Here is a 20,509-nt window from a genome sequence, read left to right on the forward strand (position 1 = left end):
GAGAGAGTATTACACAAAAAGTACACAGAAAAAGTACTTCATTTTATTGTTGGTAGCAGTCAAACTAGGACTGAGTCAAACAGTGCCAGTTTTATTAAGAATTTATGGTACAAATTATTTTTATCGCAAATAAAGCAGAACAAACATGCATTATTTAACTCTTGTACTAGCGTCAGTGCCGCTTCTCAGCAATTACCGTAAAGGCGCAATTAATCGCGCACTCAAAAATGAAGAGCTGTAATTTGACCAAGCAAACGCGAGAGATGGCTGAGTTGACCGCAGTTGTATTATACCCTGGGTGTAATTTTTCTTTTGTGTGTTATCCTATAACTCTAATTCTTATTTTATATCATGCTCTTCTGTTGGAAAAAAAAACTGTAACTGAAGAAAGCAAAATTCCATGACTTGTCGCTATCAGGGCTGTTAGGGAAAACATCAGGCAATAAATATTGTGAGATTATTACGTTTCTAAGAGAAATTGATAAATCTAAAATAATCTAGAGTTTTGGTTCTTTATTTTTATTTTTTTTGTTCTTTTTTCTTTTGTTTGTTTGTTTGTTTGTTTGGTTGTTTTTTGTTTGGTTTTGTTTTATTTCTTTTGTTTATTGTTTTCTGCATAGTCTCTTGTCCACACTCCAGTCCAGTTGGTGGCGGTAATGCACCTACAAGTTGGTTTGCCAACCGCCAATAAACATCAAAGAAAGAAAACTGTATCCGGTTTCGTTTGTTGTTGTGCTGTTCTGTTTCCGGTGTGGATGCAGCCGCGGCAGCTGTTTATGGTTCATCCAAAATGACCAAACTGCAGCTACTGAACGCCTACCTGACGGAGCGGCTGACGGTGGTGGTGAAGGAGATCCTGGACGTGGTGGAGGACACGGTCACCGAGTACCGGGAGGAGACCGCCAGGACCAAGCAGGAGAACGAGAGCCTCCGGAGGCAGCTGCGGGACATCCTGCTGCTGGAGGCCGAGACAGAGTGGCTGAGTAAGGGCCGAGCTAGTCCGCTAGCTTTACAGGAGAGCTGTGATGGAGCGTTCCAAACCGCTCTGAAAAATATGTGCATTTTAATATTAAAATCTACACGTTAACATGTTACCATGCAGTTAAAGTGCCATATTTAAATCGGCACATATACAATGAACCAACTAGGCTAAATGGTATGACAAATATTACTTTTTGTAGCAGCCAGTTGCCGTTACTTTCTGTTTTCACATTAGTAACAGTTTTGGTTCCGAAAATAGAGGTAAATACTGAAATGAAGAAGCACTGCTTTTTGGATTATCAATTTACAATAAACCGGATTAACGTTTGAAATATATTTTTCAGAATGTGTACAACCCTTTGCTTATAGTGCTCTATGTTGAACGTAAAACAACATCACCTTTAATTGCCAGATGATAGCATAGAGTCTGGCGTGGTGTTCTCCACGCAGGAGGTATTTAGCTCTGGTGCTAGTGCCTTACTAAGTTGCTTAATAAACATTCAGAGTCCCAGCTGACTGCCTGTTATTCTTGTTTTATTAAAGGGGAATTCCTTACACATTTACCTATCTACAGTCAGAGGACCGATAGTTAATACTCTCTCAAAGGGTTTCATTTAGGGACAGTCAACAAATGATTTGTTTTAATGACAGAAAACAAATGTTATATTAACTTCCCCATATGATTGAAAACTAGGCTTAAACAACTATAATAACTGTGTCTTGTGTGGCACAAATATTTTATTACTGATGTGTCATGAATTTATCTAAAATATTTGAATAGCAGATTATTAGTATTTTTAATAGCTTCCATGTCATGTGACCTGGGGCCTCATTTATAAACGGTGCGTACGTTCAAAAGATGGCGTACGCCAGTTTCTACGCAATGTTTGCGATTTATAAAAAACAAACTTGACGGGAAAATGTGCGGTCCTCCACGCAAACTCTGACCCATGCATACGCACTACGCACAAAAACAGGAGAGACGAGAAACTGCCACACCGTTGGCAGAAGGAAGAATGGAGAGAAATATGTGGAAATAATACCATAAATAAAATGTTACCTCTCATGTATCATATATAAAGCATTCATTTTCACAAATTGATTAAAGCCAATCTTAAAATGATTAAACAAACGCCTGTTTGAGACTCCTCAGTGCACACAAAAACATAACTTGGAGAAATAAATAAATACGGAAATGTTATTGATCACCCCTTGATTATGTTCTCTTGTTAAGAAATGTATTCTCATAAATGATGCGGTAAGCAGGAGGACAGAATTACTTTAAACTGACGCCGTTTTGCATTTCTATAGGTTGTAGATACGAGCATGGTTTTATATACTATCATGTTTAATCATGTTTAATGCCGTTCGCCAAGACTTGATAAGTCGCTCGTAAAACACAGGAGGTATGGAAACTAAGAACACCATATGTGGTAAATCGTACAGCTAATATAACACAACACATACGTTTTATTTCCTTGAACTGGTGGATATAGAGTTGCTACGGGGGGGGGGCGGGTTGAGATGCACAGGCTGCAGTGGAGACGCTGCGCACAGCTGATCGACAGCTGATTGACAGCTGGAACACAAACCACCAAATACAAACAAATAATTCAGATCCAGTCGTCATGACTCCACTCCGGAGGGATTCCCCGATCATTTCTTACAGTGTCTCATCAAGGGGGTGTCTCCTGTCCCCGGTACAAACACACTGACACACTGCCAAAGGAAGGGTTAGGCTATGTGTATTTTTTTTGTCATTAACTTTTTTCGGACCACTTATTTATTTATTTAGGTGACGATCCGACCTCCATGCTGCTACTCTGGTTCAAACTGCATCCACCAAACAATATGATTTATCTCGACCTCCCCACAATAACCAAAATCTGACACGGTGTGAGATGTCTTTTTTAGCTGTTCTGCCGTCATTTCCTGCGATCTTCTTCATGCAGTCAGTCAAAATGAATGAATGAATGGGCGTTTCTTTGACTATTTATAGGCAAATATGGGCGTTACGTGAAGCCTGCAAAAGCTGCGCCGCATTACGAGTTGATTGTGATTTATAAAGGGAAACCGGCGTACGCAGTGTTTTATAAATCGGAAAATGTCAGTGCGTATTTATTTGGTTTGTCCTACGTAAGCAACCTTCCCACGTGAATCCTACGCAAGGCTTTATAAATGAGGCCCCAGGCGACTTAAAATCAATGCAGTGTTGTATTACTACTCTGGACAAGTAGGACACACCTCTTTTATTAGATTTGCTTTTATTTATATGCATATTTGTATGATTATTCATAATTTGAACAGCACACGAAATGAGTGCCTAGTGTGAGATGACTAGTTAAAGTAGGAGAGAGAGGGACTTAGTGGTTTAACCTTACAAGGTTGTTATCACTACCATACATTCCCTTACATTTGTGGTGCAAATGTAAGCATTTCTTTATTATCTTCAATCTTTGTTTCTGTGGTTCCAGGGTCCACCGGGTCCAGTCTTGGGTTAGAGTCTCCGGAGCAGAGAAGCTGTGATCCAGAGCCGCGGCCCCGCTCCAAGGAGCCCGACTCCCCCCTGAACCAGCAGGGTGTTTCTGTGCAGAGGGAGACGTGCCCCCTGCAAAATTGGAAACCTGCTGATGCCTTGGAGCCCACACTGAAGCCGGACCCTCAGACAAAGGATGCCTCACCCCTTCCAAGTCACTCTTCCTCGGCCCCTAACATCCAAATTGAAGTCCCTCTGCTGAGAGAGGAGCCCCAGGCCCTGCCTCTGATTAAAAGTGAGCCTGAGGACCACACAGTGAGTGAACCTGAGTCTGTGCAGGAGCAGGCAGCTGTCAGGAGCAGGACGGTGTTGGTGCGTGTGGACAGAGAGGAGGCTCACAGAAGCAGGAAGTGCTCTCCGGAGAGACTCGCAGGAGATGAAGGTGCAGCTGCGGGTTACATCCCTGAGCTCGTCCACCGCTGCCCCCGCTGCGGCGAGGCGTTTGGCCATGCCGGCAGCCTGCGACTGCACCTGGAGCAGAAGAGGAAGACCTACGCCTGCGACTGGTGCTGCAAGTCCTTCGCTCAGTCGGCCGACCTGCGGCGCCACCTGCGCACGCACACGGGGGAGCGGCCGCACCGCTGCACCTTCTGTTCCAAGAGCTTCAGCCAGAGGGGGAACCTGCGGCGCCACCTGCGCATCCACACGGGGGAGCGGCCGTACAGCTGCCCCTACTGCTGCCGCACCTTCAGCGACGGAGACACCATGAAGAAGCACAAGCGCACGCACTCAGGGCAGAAACCGTACAGCTGCGAGCAATGCGCCAAATCCTTTACCAGCGCCAGTGGGCTGCATATACACTTAAAGAAGGACATGTGCGCTGCGCAGCTAACACCTGATGGGCAGCTACAGCAAAGACATGCACATATTGTGCTGCAGGAATGAGTCCTTAATCCCTGAATTTAGTGAGCATTCTAGGACTTCCTGTTCTCATTTTTTTCTAAAAAGATTAATTTACATGTTCACCTTGCCGTGGTGCATAATGCTGCATACATAAACACAGTTAGATGAATTCACGTGGAAGGCCTTAAAAACAGCCGTTGCTAACAAATTGCTAAATGGGACGACTAAACGTCATCACGCCGAACATTAGCAGCCTTTAGCTTAGCGGCGGTGACTTGAAGTCATGTGACCGTGCTGTAGTTCCTTTGTAGCCTAACATTAGCTTTCTACTTCTGGAGATTGCATTTACGCTTTTAAAATCGTAAACATGTCAATACGTGGATATTATCCTGCTTAACAAAATGTGTAAGTATCAATAACATTTGTTGGTCACAGATTGAATTTTTTGCATTGTCTTTTTGTGAAGGGAACCAGGCAGATGCTAACTTCAGCGTCAGACTACAAAAATACATGAATCCTGCACTTCTCTATATATATTTATTCTAAGTAAAGGACGTAAGCATTACAAGCCAGTCGGATATATAAAATGGTGGATCTCTAAATATATATATTTATGTATTATTTGATGTATAACATATTTTATATTGATAATTAAAATCTGCCAAGTAACTAACTCATCAATAACAACTACAACATTTAAAAATAAAATAATGAATAGAAGAATAAAACTGACCCTCACATTTTGCATCAAAAAGAAAATAACAATCAAAGAATTGCCAATTAATTATTTTTTACGTCGTTATTTAAATGATAAAATAGCAAAGGAAGAACATATTTGAGTGAAGTACTCGTACCTGTAAATTGAATATATAGCCTCTACATATCCATCCTGCTGGCTTGTGATGCACCGGATGATGAAATTAATTTGACATTCCTGTCTTTACTTTTTCTCTGATTCCTCCTGCTGAGGGTCTTCAATGCACTTTGTTTGGTTTTACTCTGAAAGAGACAGGAAGTAGTCTATAGGCAGCTACACAGTCGCTGCATTAATATGTATTTATTTATTTTTATTTCTTAAGTTGGGACCCTCCAGTGTAACACCACACCGGTTGCTTCACAACTAAAACATTGAATATAAAAATATTATTTATTTCCTTTATTTTTTATCAATGTATAAACTATGTCTGATCTCACGCCACAATATTTATTTTTTGGAGATTGTGATTGGAAATGCAGATATGATGTTAGATAGTAGATTTGTGGTATTTCACAGAAAAAACAGAAAACCTGTGTTAGCAGATACGGTTATGTGTGTAGATATTTACTGTGGGATTATTAGTATTTTGTATTGCGGTAAAAATTATGTTTTTTTAGAAAAATAAATGTTCAGTCAAACTGTTCTCGAAAAAGTTGATTTCTAATAAAGTTTTACATTTAGAGTCGTGCACACTGATCACTTTACCTTATTGACTTTTGATACTCTCACTCACTTAAGGTTCAGTACTGATCATTTGTATTTAATCCATCAACAATTGTTCCTCCTGTCTATTATTTTGTTCTATAGCACACGTTTTTTTTATGTCTTGTTTTTTTTCTTCCAAAAATTAAACCAAACGTTCTACATTTTCAAGTTTCAGAAAGAAAAATAAATTATTAATATTGCAGATTTAAAATACAAAAACTAAATAAGGACTGCTTCAAGGAGAAAATAAAGTTGAATTAATTAAAGTCTCGAATTGTTTTAAAAAATAAATTCTTACTTGGAAACTGCTTTTGCTGTGAGAAATGTATTTCCTGTCTAGCACATATTATTACAATACATTTCCCCCCAAAAAATATAAAATGTTGTAATAAAAGACCAAAATACTCTTACTTTTTCTATTTAAACAGTATCGACAAATGGCACAGACATAAAGCAGAAATTAAAGTTCATATGAAAAGCTGTATTTTGTTCTGTCATTATTAATTGAAACATATATGCTTTTTGCCACAAGTTTGAACGAAATAGCTGCTTTTGTTGGACCTTTCCAATGCTTGCTAAGTGTTTTGGTGCAGCTGCAGTGCTCCTCTCCGGCTGCAGGGGGCAGCAGTGACACACTAGACTGGCATTCCAAATGTATTTTATTGATCGTACATAAAACACCTGATAGAAATGTAAGAACAACTGTAAAGCACAAGATCATTGTAAACAACAGTTCTACGATATGTATATTCATATAGATATCGTATAGAAAGCCACACTCGTACATTCATACAGTCGTGCATAAAAGAAGAAGAACACTGTAAACAGAAGAATCCCAACATGTACCTGAATGCCTCATCATGTCTCAACAATTAGAAAACAGGCAGCATGAGTATAGAGATATAAATATCAACATATATCATCATGCAACACCAAGGAAGAACCACTTTATTCATAAATCATCAGCATCATGGCAACAAAAGGATGCACAACGTCTGTTTTCACTCTTTAGAGGAGGAATATGAAGGAAACTCAGATTATATATCAGGTTTAGACCCAAATGAGCAACATGACACCTGCACAGGTTTAAATGGATGCTGCAGATGAGAAATATTTTATAATACTGTTTAATATATGTTTACGTTGGCTATGCCCCTGGCTCAAAACAGCTATCATACAATCATGTTTAGCAAAGGTAACTTGGCAAATAAAATAAAAATGTGAATTAATAAAAATTGTTTTACTCATACACTTTTTAACATAACATGCAATAGAACTTAATATTACTTTCCCCATGCAATGTGCATTGGTGTTAAAAAAAAAAGCATATTTACTTATTACTTTTTCAATATCATTTGCATTGGTGAACAAATAACTCTTTTAAATATTTCTCTGACTTTAACGTAAAATGAGCTTTTTACATCATGTGCATTGATGTTAAAATATATTGATGTTTAATGCTTTATAAAACATATCTTACTTGTAATGTTAGTCTATTGGGCCCTGGTGTTAGTATTAGTACTTAAGTAAACATAGTACTACTTAGGTGAGGAAATACACGTTATTAGTAAAATCCTGCATTCACAATCTTACTTAAAGGGGACCTATCATGCAAAATGCACTTTTGTACGTCTTTTATACATGAATATGTGTCCTCGGTGTTCCAGGGAACTCACCAAGTGTCAGAAAACACAACCCTCTCTATTTTCCTCCATACCCAAATCTCTAAAAAAGGGGCTGCAACGGATTTGATAAAAACTGATCCAGATTTGAACACTGTCCTGACGTCAGGACGGTGGCGCTACGGCTATTGGGCCAACTCCACCAATCAGGAGGAGACAGCCACGGCCATTGCCGTTCGAAAGCGCTGGAGACGCTGTAGTACATATGCCAGGCCTCTAGATGGTGCTGTTGCTCACAGAATCAGCCTTTGCAAAAACAGAGCTAAAAAAGTGCAAATTGAGCGAAATGAGGCATGGCTAAAATGCATGATCTGTTTGGTATTTTGAAAAAAAAAAAAGTATAAATATGCCTTATATAGGTATGGTCCTACACTATATTATTCAAATATAGCATGATAGGTCCACTTTAAAAGTACAAATGTATCAGCATCAACATATACTTAGTACTCATTATACAGATCATATATATCTTTCACAGTGTTCAATTTAAAAAAGGAGTCAGTTGGAAAACATTTTCATGGAGCTAGCATTAGCTTGCTTAGCGTGCTAAGGACAGCTGGTATACATGTATTTGTCAGTTGTCATTTGTGGCGGGAAAATTGAAGGTCGCTGGCTGCTATTGTCTACTTCTATCTAAAGTTAAGGAACCATTGTTTGAAATATTAATCAATGTTTTAATGGTAAATCTACCTATGTTATTATTATTGAAAATGAAGTAGGCGGGGCTCGATGAACATTCAATTTCAAGAATTTACTGTGTGTGTGGTACGTTTTTTATATTGTTGAACATTTAAACAAAAACACACACAGGTGAGATTCCCTAACTGTTAGCATCATAAAGACCCTCCATCTTTTCAAACAGGTGTAACTGAAAACTTAAAAAAAAAAAAAAAATATCAGCTTTTCCCAACATCCCGGTCTGCTTCAAAAAGCGCATGAGAACAATGTTTCTATAATTACTTTAACACCTAAACGGTGTACACAGGTCTGCACTGCTATTCTATCATAGGGTGTTAAATAATAACTCTTATTTCATTTATGAGAGTCACCAATTTGGCATAGTTAGCAAGATACTGTAGCTTACAGTAGATTCACTAGCTAGCTTGCTTGTTCAATGGGTAGTTCATGTAGGCTAGCTAACTGGTTAGATAGCTAGCTTGTAAAGTAAATAGCTAACTTTAGCTTGCTTGTTCAGTATTTGCTCACGTTCTCTGACGCTGGATAGATAAATGGATAAATAGATAGATAGATGACTGCTAATGCTCACACGTTAGCTAGTTAGCTGACGTTCACTAGATAGCTGACGTTCGCTAACTAAATAGCACACTGGTTAATTGAATTTGCTCTATAGGTTAACTTGTGCTTGGGTATTTATCCTGGCTTCTAGTAGATGAGCCATCTACACCCAAAGACACCAAAGAGTCCTAAAAAATTTCCTCATATAAGATTTTGGGCCATTTTCATAATGTGACAAAATGACAAATGACAGAGGATGGATGTGGAACTATAAAGCCATTCCTTCACTGCAGTGTAGCTGTAAATAATGCCAAATAAAATGTATTGTTTATAATCCTGCTTGTGATAACCGGAAGAACAATATAATTATTTGAATAGATATTTGGCCATGACATAATATATATCAAATATATCTATTTGAATAGAGAGAAAAATTATATTGGAAGTGGTGGAACGTACCAAAGTACATTTACACAAGTCTTGTAATTAAGTAAAATTTTGAGGTACTTTACCTGAGTATTTGTATGTTTATGCTCCTTTATACTTCTACTCCTCTTCATTTTGGAAGCCATTATTATACCTTTTTCTCCACTACATGTATACTGACAGCTTTAGTTGCTTTACATATTCAGATTATTAGCTAATACAAACATTTAATAAACTAGTAAATAAACATTAAAATATAATTAAGATAAATTATCCAGCAGCAGTATGTAAAGTAATTCAAATTTGCTAAAAGAATGTCAGCTGTGATACAGAACACACATTATTGCATCAACAATTATAATCCAGTAATTTGACATTTATGATTCTGAAATGGGCCATTACACATTAGTACTATTACTTTTTGTACTTTAAGTGTATTTTAAATGCCAATACAGCAGTATACATAGTAAAAAGAATAAAATAAAGCTACTCCTTTTACATCGGGAACCTTTAAAGTTATGAACACTAATGCATCAATAGTTACAATCAACAATATAATGAATGTTGTTCTAAAAAGAAGGTTGTGCTTTAGTCTTTTTTGAAGTCAAGTACTTTTACTTTAGTAAGATTATGAATGTAGGATGTTAACTTTTAACAGAGTATTTTTACAATATAGTATTGCTTCTTTTAACTGGTGGAATAGTACAGAAGTACTGTAGCCTACTTAAGTACACATTCTAAATTGTCTGCTACTTTATACTCCACCACTTGTATTTAATAACTGTTGATCCCAGTTACTTGGCAGATTACTTGCAGAATTAATGACCAGATTTGATAAACTCTGGGTGCTATAGAATGGTGCAGAAACGAGTCCTCAAACCCAGAGAAGACATGTAATTTTACCACTGGTGCCCTTGTCTCGGAGTAAACGGTTATTTTAACGTGTTTGTGGTTATATGCCTGAAATAAGGTCTGTGGTTAAAACAAGAGTTTTTCATGATTTGTTCTACAACATAAAATACATCAGTAATCAGCCTACTCAAGCAGTAATGAGACCGACTTTAGTTTAGCATTAGTGATGCGCTGCATGGCGACCGTGACGTTGTTCGTTAACAGCCTAGCGTTCGCTTTTTACTTCTGCCGATTGCATTTATGCTTTGAAAATCACAAAGTGGTGTTAATGTGGAGATTTTCATGCTAAACAAAACGTGTTAAGTATCATGAATGTGTGTTTGCCCCAGAACTTATTTTCAGCAACATACCAATATCCGATGGGAAAATCCCATTGCTCTATGTCTAGGGAACCCTTTGCAATGCCAACTTTTGGGTCAGCCTACAAAAATACATCATCACTGCATCACTCTATAGCCTGAATGCACCATGAACATAAGGACTATAATAAAAGAAGTGTACTTCTTAAAACGGTTTGGCTCATTTGAAGCTAATGTTGCAGGATTCTTGCTGTTCTAGGTTTGTATCTTCATGTTTGGTTGCATTTATATGAAGTCGCTTTGGAAAAAGCGTCGGCTCAATGAAATGTAATGTAAAGTTCAATCAAAGCTTTTTCTTAAACAAAACATGCATTTGAATTTCTGCAGCTGTGGTTTCTCCGAACGTGTGCGTCAGTGTCTGACCCTGTGATATCTGCTGCTGATGTTCATGGAGCTTCTTCTCATTAATGAAGGCACACCATCACTTCCTCTCATTTCCTGCGGCTTCCCGTGGTGAAGCTGCTGCAGAGCGTCCCCGTCCCCCCCATGTTAGTCGTGGCTGAGGGTGCGGGGCAGCTCGTTGCTCAGGACGTGCCAGCGCTCAACCCTCCGGCCCGGACTCTTCAGGCAGTCGGTCCAGTGACGGAGGCCGTCGCCCTGCGAGTGTCCGCTCAGACACACCCCACCTGCACACAGAGGGAGGAGTGTTGGTGTCAGGAAACACTCGTCTGCAGTTTCACAGGACAGCTGAATTGTTATTACAGCCAGTGGGGGAAGGTTACCAACTTCATTTAATTAATAAAATAAAAAAATATTATTATTTTTAAAGATATTTAAAAAAATATTGTTTTACATTTAAAAATAATCTCTAAATATATAATATATGATATATATTAAATTACCCTGCCAGCTGTAAACTCAATCTTTCCTTCAATTTGTTATTTTCTTTTATAAATGTTTTAATTGATGTAGAAATGTAAATGTAATATCTAGTTATTGTATATAATTTATAGTTTCTAATTACATGATAGCTTTAATCTTTACCTTTATTTTAGAAGTCAACAGTCATTGGTGGTAAATAACTCAATTTATTACTTTAAAAACTTTATAATCTCTTTTGTCTCACTTTTTAAAAGTGAGACAAAACTCTTCTTACTTTTATTACATTTTAAATAATGTATTAAGTTTTTTTATTTCCATTCTTTCTTTAATTTTTTGTTGTCGTTAAAAATGTATAAATATGGCAGGATGAAAAATAAGTGATAAATTGTAATTTAAATAATTGCAATAAAAAATGCCACAAAAATATAATTAAAGATTTCCCTTTTCGAACCAACTTCCATCCAAATCAATAATGCCAAACTTTCATTAGTTTTCTCAAAAAAAATTCATCCAGTTATGCATTTAATAAGTGTTATCAACCTGTTTAGCCCGAGAGCCCCCGGTAGAGGGGGCTGCAGGTTTTTTTTCACAAAACTGTGTCTCAGGCAGTGGCGTTTTCTCCCGGAGGCCAAGGGAAGCCAGGCTTCCCCTGTTTTTTCGGATTGTAGTTATAATTTAAATAAATAAATAAAAACACTTTGTTTTGTTTCGATAATTCTCCTTTGCTGTGTGTTGCTGCCGGCCCGTCTCTCCCCCACTCTCATTGAGTATTTTACAAAGAGTGAAACAAACAGCGGCCCTCTAGATGTTATGGTGAAACAGTAGATTGCATTCACTGTTGCGAGAGGAGGCCAGTCGGATCAGGCTTCCCTTGGTGAAAAAAATTGAGGGATTGACCAATCAGATGAGGCCCACGTGATGCCCCTGCCAACCTGTGATTGGTCAGGGCCATGCCAAGGGAAGCCAGCTGGCTCTGGCTTCCCTTCAGAGGCGGCTGGTGATTTCACCTGAATAGATGAGATTGTTTATATTTTTTAGTTACTTTTGGACTACGGACTGAGCTAATTACAGAGACGAGGACTGTTGCTGCACTTGCCGTGTGTTAGAAAGGGAAGGGAAGAGAAGGTGGACTATCGCATGCAAATGTTTCTGTACATAATTGTTCATTCATACACGCCTACTGATACTTTGATGTGTACATAAAACTTTAAAGGTCTCCTGATTTACTTTGTGAATGAATGCTTCTTTTTTATTCATTACCGAATCTGCACTGCGCATTGAGCGGCTGGTATAAGGTATTGCATTTGGGGGGGGGGTGTGTCTGCATAAATTAATAAGAAAATGCTTAAATTAATAAAACGAGAGTTTCGGCTGGAGAGTGCGTGCGGACCTGTCGGTTAGATAACAGGCGTGTGCAAGTCCTGCATCTGTGTGATACAAATGTGTGTAAAATGATACCGGGCGCTGTAATCACTCATCTGGTTACGTTATTGACCCCCCCCCCCCCAACCAACCCAAACAAATGGGCTTCCCCTACATTTTTCCCCACGCCACGCTACTGGTCTCAGGGCTTCTTAATATTAAAAAACCTATTAATGTGTCATACCAGATTAACGGGAAGAAACTCAGCTAACTGACAATACGAACCATTTATACCAAAACAAAACACAAGTCTCTTAAGAAGCGTCTAAATGACCCCTGAGCGAAAAAATGCTAACGCACTTAGCACGGAACTCAAGGTAAAAATATCCTTATTACTTATCGTAACTGCACATACAAGATATCAGATTAGATATGTGAGATTCCACAGATTATATAGGTATTAGTATTATCACTGAGCGATCAGAACTCGCGACAGGGGAAGCAAACACAGACATCACAACACGTAGCTTTACGGAGCATTCACGGGAGATCGTCTCACGGGAGATCGTCTCACCTTAGGTGTTATTCTGATCAAAAGTCGTGTTCAATGGCATTAAAACGATAAAAACGCGGCTGAAGGTTAATCCATAGGTTAATCCAATGTGTCTGTCACTTTGAAAAAATTATTGATAATCCATAATTCCATTTTTATGTAAAAAACGGAGATTTCATATTAGCTGCTAATGGTAGCCACCAGAGTGTATCGCAGCTTCCGGTTCCGGGGCATTCTGGCTGCGCATCACTCATTCACCAATGGGTAATGTTTAGATGGATTTTAGGAACTTCCCCTCGATTCTATTGGCTCTAACGGTTCAAAAGAGATGTCAAACATCAAAATCGACCGATGGGTTCCAGAGATATGGAAAATGCACTGAAATGACCCCAGAAGTATTTTTTTTTCTTCTAAATCTCTCTAAAAAGGTCAAACTTCACTTGTATTGCATCAATCTTGATACAGGGTACTTATTATATGTTATAGTTTGGATTCCTAAAGCTTTTAGTCTACCATCATTCAAGGGTGGTTTTCACTATAACTAATGTTTTCTTTTTGGACGGACACTATAATTTAATTTTTTTTACTATGTTCAATCTGAATTTACTTTAAAATAAAAACATCTATATTGATTCTGACACTTCTACATCCAACTCACAGGTTTATCATTACTTTGAGAAAAAAGATTATTAATTTACCCCTTTTAGAAGTGAAGATAATGGTCATTTGTTCTGGGAATGTCATTTTCAAGCCTGAGACCTGAAAAACAGGCTCAGGGCTAAACAGGTTAATAATGGATGTCAAAAGTCTAAGTCACACCTTTTCAGTCAATATTCTTTCTGTAGTCTGTCACTTCAAACTTCAGGAGACCAAACACTGACCAAGCAGGTTCAATTCAACCTGAACTGAAACGATCAGCACCTCCAGGGCTCTTTATTCCCATAATTAACAAGAATATTATGATGATAATAACCAGACACTGAGGAGCAGATTGTAACATAGTAAACATTGAAATGCTTCGACTGAACAGCTTTGCTGACACTAACGAGCCACGTGTGAGAGGTTCATGAATATTTACAGATTTGTTTTGTGATCATTTCCTCAGACGTTCAGCACTCTTGCATGAAAACATTTTGTTGTTCTCAAAGAGGCCTCCTGGTTCAGAGGGAGTTTCCCTAGGTTTCTGTGACGGTCGGGGTCTCACCTATGAAGTCGTTGGAGCGTCCCAGGTCATAGTCCCACACCGTCACCTCCAGCGACTTGTTGGAGAGCTCCGACAGCGAGATCTCGTAGAAAAACTCCTGCAGGGAGAGGCAGATTTAAAAACACCATGAGGTCAACCATAAGACAATGTGCGGGGATATTCTACACATCTTTATACACGTTTATTGTTTTCATATATCTTAGAACGACCTGTCTGAGGAGATCAGGGTTACAAAATCTGTCAGCTCTTTTAAGTCGCTTATTAAAAACTCAAATGTGATTTGACTTTTAGTCTTATTTTATTTTTCATTTATTCTTGATCTATGTATTTTTGGTTTATTATTCTCTATGTGTTTTACGTGTATATGTTATATAACGTATTTTTATGTGAAAGCACTTGGTAACTATGTTTTGAAAGGTGCTATATGCATAACGTTTATTATTATTATTATTATTATTATTATTATTATTATTATTATTATTAGTAGTAGTACAATGGCACTTTTTATTTTATTTTATGGGGTAACTGTTAAGAAATAAAATTTCCCCCTGGGGATTAATACAGTAATTTCTGTACAGACTTACTATACTGTACTGTTTTTGTATCAAAGCCCGTTAAATCTCCTTTCTCTGTGCTATGGAGCTCCATTGTTGCCCAAAAACTTTAAAAAAAAATATATATATTATCCGGAATTAAATCTAAACATGAAACTTACAGTATGGAAAATAAAGTTTTTCTTAATACAATACATGTCATCAATCCTGTGTCATAATTAGTTAAATTTTAGGCCGTACATAATGGCAACATTCTGCATTTGACCCATCCTAGTGTTAGGAGCAGTGGCTCCTAACACTAGGATGGGTCAAATGCAGAATGTAAATGTCCCCTCTGTGGGACGATTAAGGGTATATAAATAAATCAAAATAAATAAAAGTAATAACAGTAAATTGTCTGGGAGCAACTCTGTCCTAGACCTGGGCGCCCCCGCCTTCCCTCCCCCTCCCTCGTGAATATTTTCTATCCAGAATTATTGAGAAGATCATATTATAAAAGGCAACATATAAAGTTTATGCTCTTTCATGACCGTTGGCTTTCAGACAAGAGTACCAGCTTAAAATGCCTGATTTCCTAATGGAGTTTGGTGAACAGATGCTAAATCAGCGTGTGGCTCACACTGTTTCACTACATGTTCCTTCATTACCATGAACAGACTGTCATTTATTTTTACCCAATCACACACACCCCATCCTGCCGACAAATGTGGATTAATGCACCGCAGGAAATAGTCCCCAACAAATGTCCTCCTACAAAATACAAAATACACTGAACAGCTGCTTTATTTCACGAGTTTTACAGACCTGTAGATTTAAACCTCTTAAAGGGAACGATGGAGCAGTTAATTTTGTAACCAATCACAGGAGGTTTACGAGTTATGTATTATTTGATTGGTTAAGAAATAATAGGCTTCTTGCACTTATCAGCTAGCTAGTGTACTCCGATATTCATCTGTCTGTTGGGCAGCACTGGTTTATACAGCTCACAGTGATTACATATATTCGAAGGGACATGGACGACTGTAAAGGAAATGTAAAAGTGTTTTCTGAGATTTTTTCTCACAAGTCTTTGTGGGACCAACATCGGAGATAGAGAGGTCTTGTGGTTTTAGAACCATATCATGCAGCGGTGCAGAAGGGAGGGGTCTTACCTCGTTGAATTCAGGGTTGAGGGTTTTTTTCATCACAGCTGTTTTGTGCTTGGATTTCTTCTGTATGTCGGGCTTCAGGTATCTTACAGCAGGAGCAGAGAAGAAGAAAAAGCACATCAGTTTGTTTTATATATTGTGTATTAAAGATCCCCTATTATCCTCTTTTTCAACAATATATTATAGATCTCAGATATATACAAAACATGTCTCTGAAGTGTTTGAAATACCAAACAGCTCATTGTAGCATGCCATATACCCTTCTTTTTCAGCTTTACATTTCTGTATATTTAAATGCTAATGAGCTGCTGCTAGCCACGCCCCTCTGAGAGATGATTTGTAGAAAAAAAAAACACAGTGGTGCTCTTGGAGGAGATTCAGGTGATAAGGTGGGCTGGTGTTTGCACGACCGCAGGATTGTTTAATGAGAAGCTACTCCCCACATCAGCTACGGTTAAATAACTTGTTGCCAGCTGAAACATATTATTCACTGCATATCTCCAATGGAAGGCTCTTACAGTTTGGCTTAGTTAAATCCAGGTCGTGACTTTTTTTTTGGACTGGCAGTGTATTTCTTCTCTAACTTGTAATTATTTTAGATTTTTGTGACTTGTTTTTATTTATCTTTTCCAACTGTATAATTTAATATACGCCATGACTAATGAATTCAAATTGATTCTGCTCACATCAGAGCAGTGACTTGCAGATATTTGACTTTCATGAAAAGCTGAATATTTGCATCATGTTTTGCTGTGGGCCTAATGAGGAAGCCACTAATTAGACACAAACACAGCGCAGTGGAAGTGATGCGGAGTGTTTCATTAAAGCACAGTTCCACTCCTCAGGAAACCCATCGGCTACCTGCGGGATCTTTCTCATCCTGCAGTCTGATGAAATCATGTAACTCATCATTAAGAAAACAGGAATTCATAATAAATCACACTGAGTCAGTTTTAGATCAGCGCACACACACACACACACACACACACACACACACACACACACACACACACACACACACACACACACAACACACACAACACACACACACACACACACACACACACACACACACACACACACACACACCACACACACAACACACACACACACACACACACACACACACACACACACACACACACACACACACACACACACACACACACACACACACACACACACACACACACACACACACACACACACACACACACTACACACACACACACACACACACACACACACACCTCGACGGAGGAACTGACTGCGCATAGAAAATATTTAGTCAAAAGTACCAGTATGTTCTCCTGCATCCGATCCAATTTCCATTATGTGTTTCTGGCTAATGACCCACAATCCTTAGCGGCGGCAGATATATGAGCAAAAATGTCAACGTTTAAGTGGCAATGTCAGTGGTGTGTCCCAATAGTAACACAATGCTTACAATTATTATTTTTTTATGTCAGAGGTGTTCCTCCGTCGGAGGAAATCAAGCTCCGCTGCTGAAAAGTGAAGCCACTTATTGCTAGAAAATGATAACATTTGTGTATATAACAGTGCAAGAAAGAGTGCTGACATCTGGAAATGAGTTAGCATATTAGCATGTTGGCAGCCGAAAGCAAGAGGCAACATTTAAGGACAGGATGTAACCCTGACAAAGTAATTATGTAATATAACAACAACAAAAAATTATAATATAACATTTAGTACTCATAATACGTTATTATTATTATTTTACATTTTGTCTTTCTTTCTTTTTTATACATTTATATATATTGTGATTTCAAACCAACACACTGTGAAAGAAGATGGCATGATTTGAAAAAATAGTATTCAATGATATCATACTCAGTGAGTGTGACCCCCTTATATATACGTATATATGTATAAATGTGCCTCACTTACCAAAAGATCTCTGAAGACGGTAATACTTTTGCTTTAACTGCACGTGGCATTAAGCGCTGATGTGTGAAAAAAGATCAGAATATAAACTCATTTGCAAAATAATCAAGATCACTGAGACCACATTTGCTTAGGAGCAGAGTTGGGAAGTGTATGTTATGCTTTGAGTTGTTTTGACGTTTCCTTTTGTCTTAATTGTCCAGGATCTGCGACCACAGAAGCTCCATGATCCTTTGGTGAATTTGCCCCCTGAGACGGTCTAATACAATTCAGCCTGCGTTCAGCTTTCACCTCAGGCTTAAAAATAAAAACTGCATCATAAGGATCAAATAAAGCCAGACTAATTAGAGCGCATGTGGACACTGACTGGACTTTTTAAAATGCATATTGACCCGTTTTAACGCGACGTGTTGTCTGCACGGAGCCCTGCTGAGACGTTGCTGTGATTTCTAAATGTGGTGAATCTCTGTGATATCCCTCGACCCCTCAGCTGTCAGCGCCCCCGCCTTCTGGCTCACACTCACTCTGTATTCAGACGGCGTGTGACAGAAAAAAAACGGCTCCTCTTCAAAGCCGGTGTCCCCTCAAGGGAACAAAAGCCAGGAGAAGCCTTTAAATCCTCGACTCTGACACACACTGCTAATTTCCCCCCCCACTCATTATCCTTCCTGCTGGGAAACCACAACTGCATCATTGATTAACACAGTTTAAAGATGCCAAAACTCTTTCATTTGTCTCAGGAGTGCTGGGGTCCAGAGGTGGAATATAACAACGTTTATTTAAAGTGATGTCGTTTGCCTTCCCCTTAATCGATAAGAAAGTGTTAGTTTTGGTCAGTGTTGACACAGATTTCTTTAAGCGATCCTTCCTTTTTGAATGCTGTATGACTCATTTGAGTATCTTCTGAGAATCTCTCAGGTAAACAGATTTAAAGAGGACATATTCTGATCATTTCCAGGTTTCATATCAGAATTTAGTGTCTCCACTGTGACATGTCTCCATGCTTTCATGTTCAAAAAAGCTCTTTTCTCATACCGCCTGTGCTGCAGCACCTCTTTTCACCCTCTGTCTGAAACCAGAGCCCAGTCTGCTCTGATTGGCTAGCTCTGTTGTGATTGGTCAACAGCTTAGAGATGTCCCACCCCTTAGCACCAACCATGTGTTGGAGCTCTAGCCAATATAACTGCAAGTGTTACATAGTGATGTCATTATGGTACAGAAGTAAACAAAGGAGTCCAATGGCAGCGGGGGGAGTATTAGGAAAAATATGGCACAAACAAAAAATAATATACACTAAATAGTTCCTACAATAGGTACTTAAGAAGTACACTTTGAATATAATTACTTGAATGAAGGACTGTGTGTTATGCTGGCTACAAAAAGCATGACTTGGACTGTTGTTGGTCTTCATTACATAACTGTTCAGCCTGCTCTGATTTGGTGAGATGTTTGCACAAACTATTAGCCTTTTTGGCAGGTACTCTCTGTTATTCTTCTTCTTGTTGATTTATTAGCGGCATCCTTGTGATTTAATTACTCAACACCGGTGCCCCTCAAGGCTGCGTGCTCAGCCCTCTCCTCTACTCCCTGTTCACTCACGACTGCGTGGCCATACACAGCTCCAACACCATCGTGAAGTTTGCTGATGACACGACCGTCATCGGCCAGATCACCGACGGCGACGAGACGGCGTACAGAGAGGAGGTCGAAAACCTGACATCTTGGTGCCAGGATAACAACCTCCATCTCAACGTCAGCAAAACAAAGGAGCTGATTGTGGATTACAGGAAGCAGCAGAGAAAGGGTCACGCCCCCATCGCCATCAATGGGACTACGGTGGAGAGAGTCAGCAGCTTCAGGTTCCTTGGGGTCCACATCACTGAGGACCTGACATGGACTCTTCACACCAGTGTCATCACCAAAACAGCTCGACAGCGGCTCTTCTTCCTCCGCAGGCTGAGGAGGTTCAACATGGACTCCAGGATACTCTGCACTTCTACAGGTGCACCATAGAGGAGTATCCTCACTGGCAGCATGACGGCCTGGTACGGCAGCTGCACCGCCCTCAATCGTAAGGCTTTACAGAGGGTGGTGAAAACTGCACAGAACATCACCAGGACGGAGCTGCCATCCATGGAGGACCTTTACTCCCAGCGGCTCAGGAAGAAAGCCCTCAGGATTATAAAAGACCCCCATCACCCCAGCCACAAACTGTTCTGTCTGCTGCCGTCTGGCAGGCGATACCGCAGCATCAGGACTAAAACCACCAGACTCAGAGACAGTCTCATCCCACAGGCAATAAGACTGTTAAACAACTGAACTGTTGAAACAACATCCATAACATTCATCTTAGAAATTATTTATCTATTTATCTAATATATCATTCCAATAGCTTGCATATAGACTCTTATTTCACTATTTCACTTTTTTTAAAACTATTTTTCTTTTTGTATTTACTTTTTAATATTTACTTTGACTATATTTTTCTGTTTATCTGTGTTTTGTGTTGCACTGTTGGAGAAGC

General features: G+C 39.0%; 2 protein-coding genes across 2 annotated transcripts in view; one reads left to right on the forward strand and one right to left on the reverse strand.

The window, feature by feature from the left end:
• The first annotated feature begins 731 nt into the window (after nucleotides 1-731).
• On the forward strand, nucleotides 732-6,234 carry LOC117493548 (zinc finger protein 835-like). Its single transcript, XM_034144169.1, has 2 exons — nucleotides 732-983; nucleotides 3,456-6,234. Exons 1-2 carry the CDS (start codon nucleotides 791-793, stop codon nucleotides 4,400-4,402), a joined length of 1,140 nt encoding a protein of 379 aa, XP_034000060.1. The 5' UTR covers nucleotides 732-790; the 3' UTR covers nucleotides 4,403-6,234.
• A 1,608-nt stretch (nucleotides 6,235-7,842) lies between these two features.
• Nucleotides 7,843-20,509, reverse strand: part of doc2a (double C2-like domains, alpha) — a 97,357-nt gene continuing 84,690 nt past the window's right edge. The window contains 3 exon segments of the mRNA XM_034143497.1: nucleotides 7,843-11,063; nucleotides 14,379-14,475; nucleotides 16,084-16,165. Coding sequence (XP_033999388.1) covers nucleotides 10,927-11,063; nucleotides 14,379-14,475; nucleotides 16,084-16,165 — 316 coding nt within the window. The 3' untranslated portion in view covers nucleotides 7,843-10,926.

Source organism: Trematomus bernacchii, unplaced genomic scaffold, assembly GCF_902827165.1.
Source record: "Trematomus bernacchii unplaced genomic scaffold, fTreBer1.1, whole genome shotgun sequence".
Lineage (NCBI taxonomy): Eukaryota > Metazoa > Chordata > Actinopteri > Perciformes > Nototheniidae > Trematomus > Trematomus bernacchii.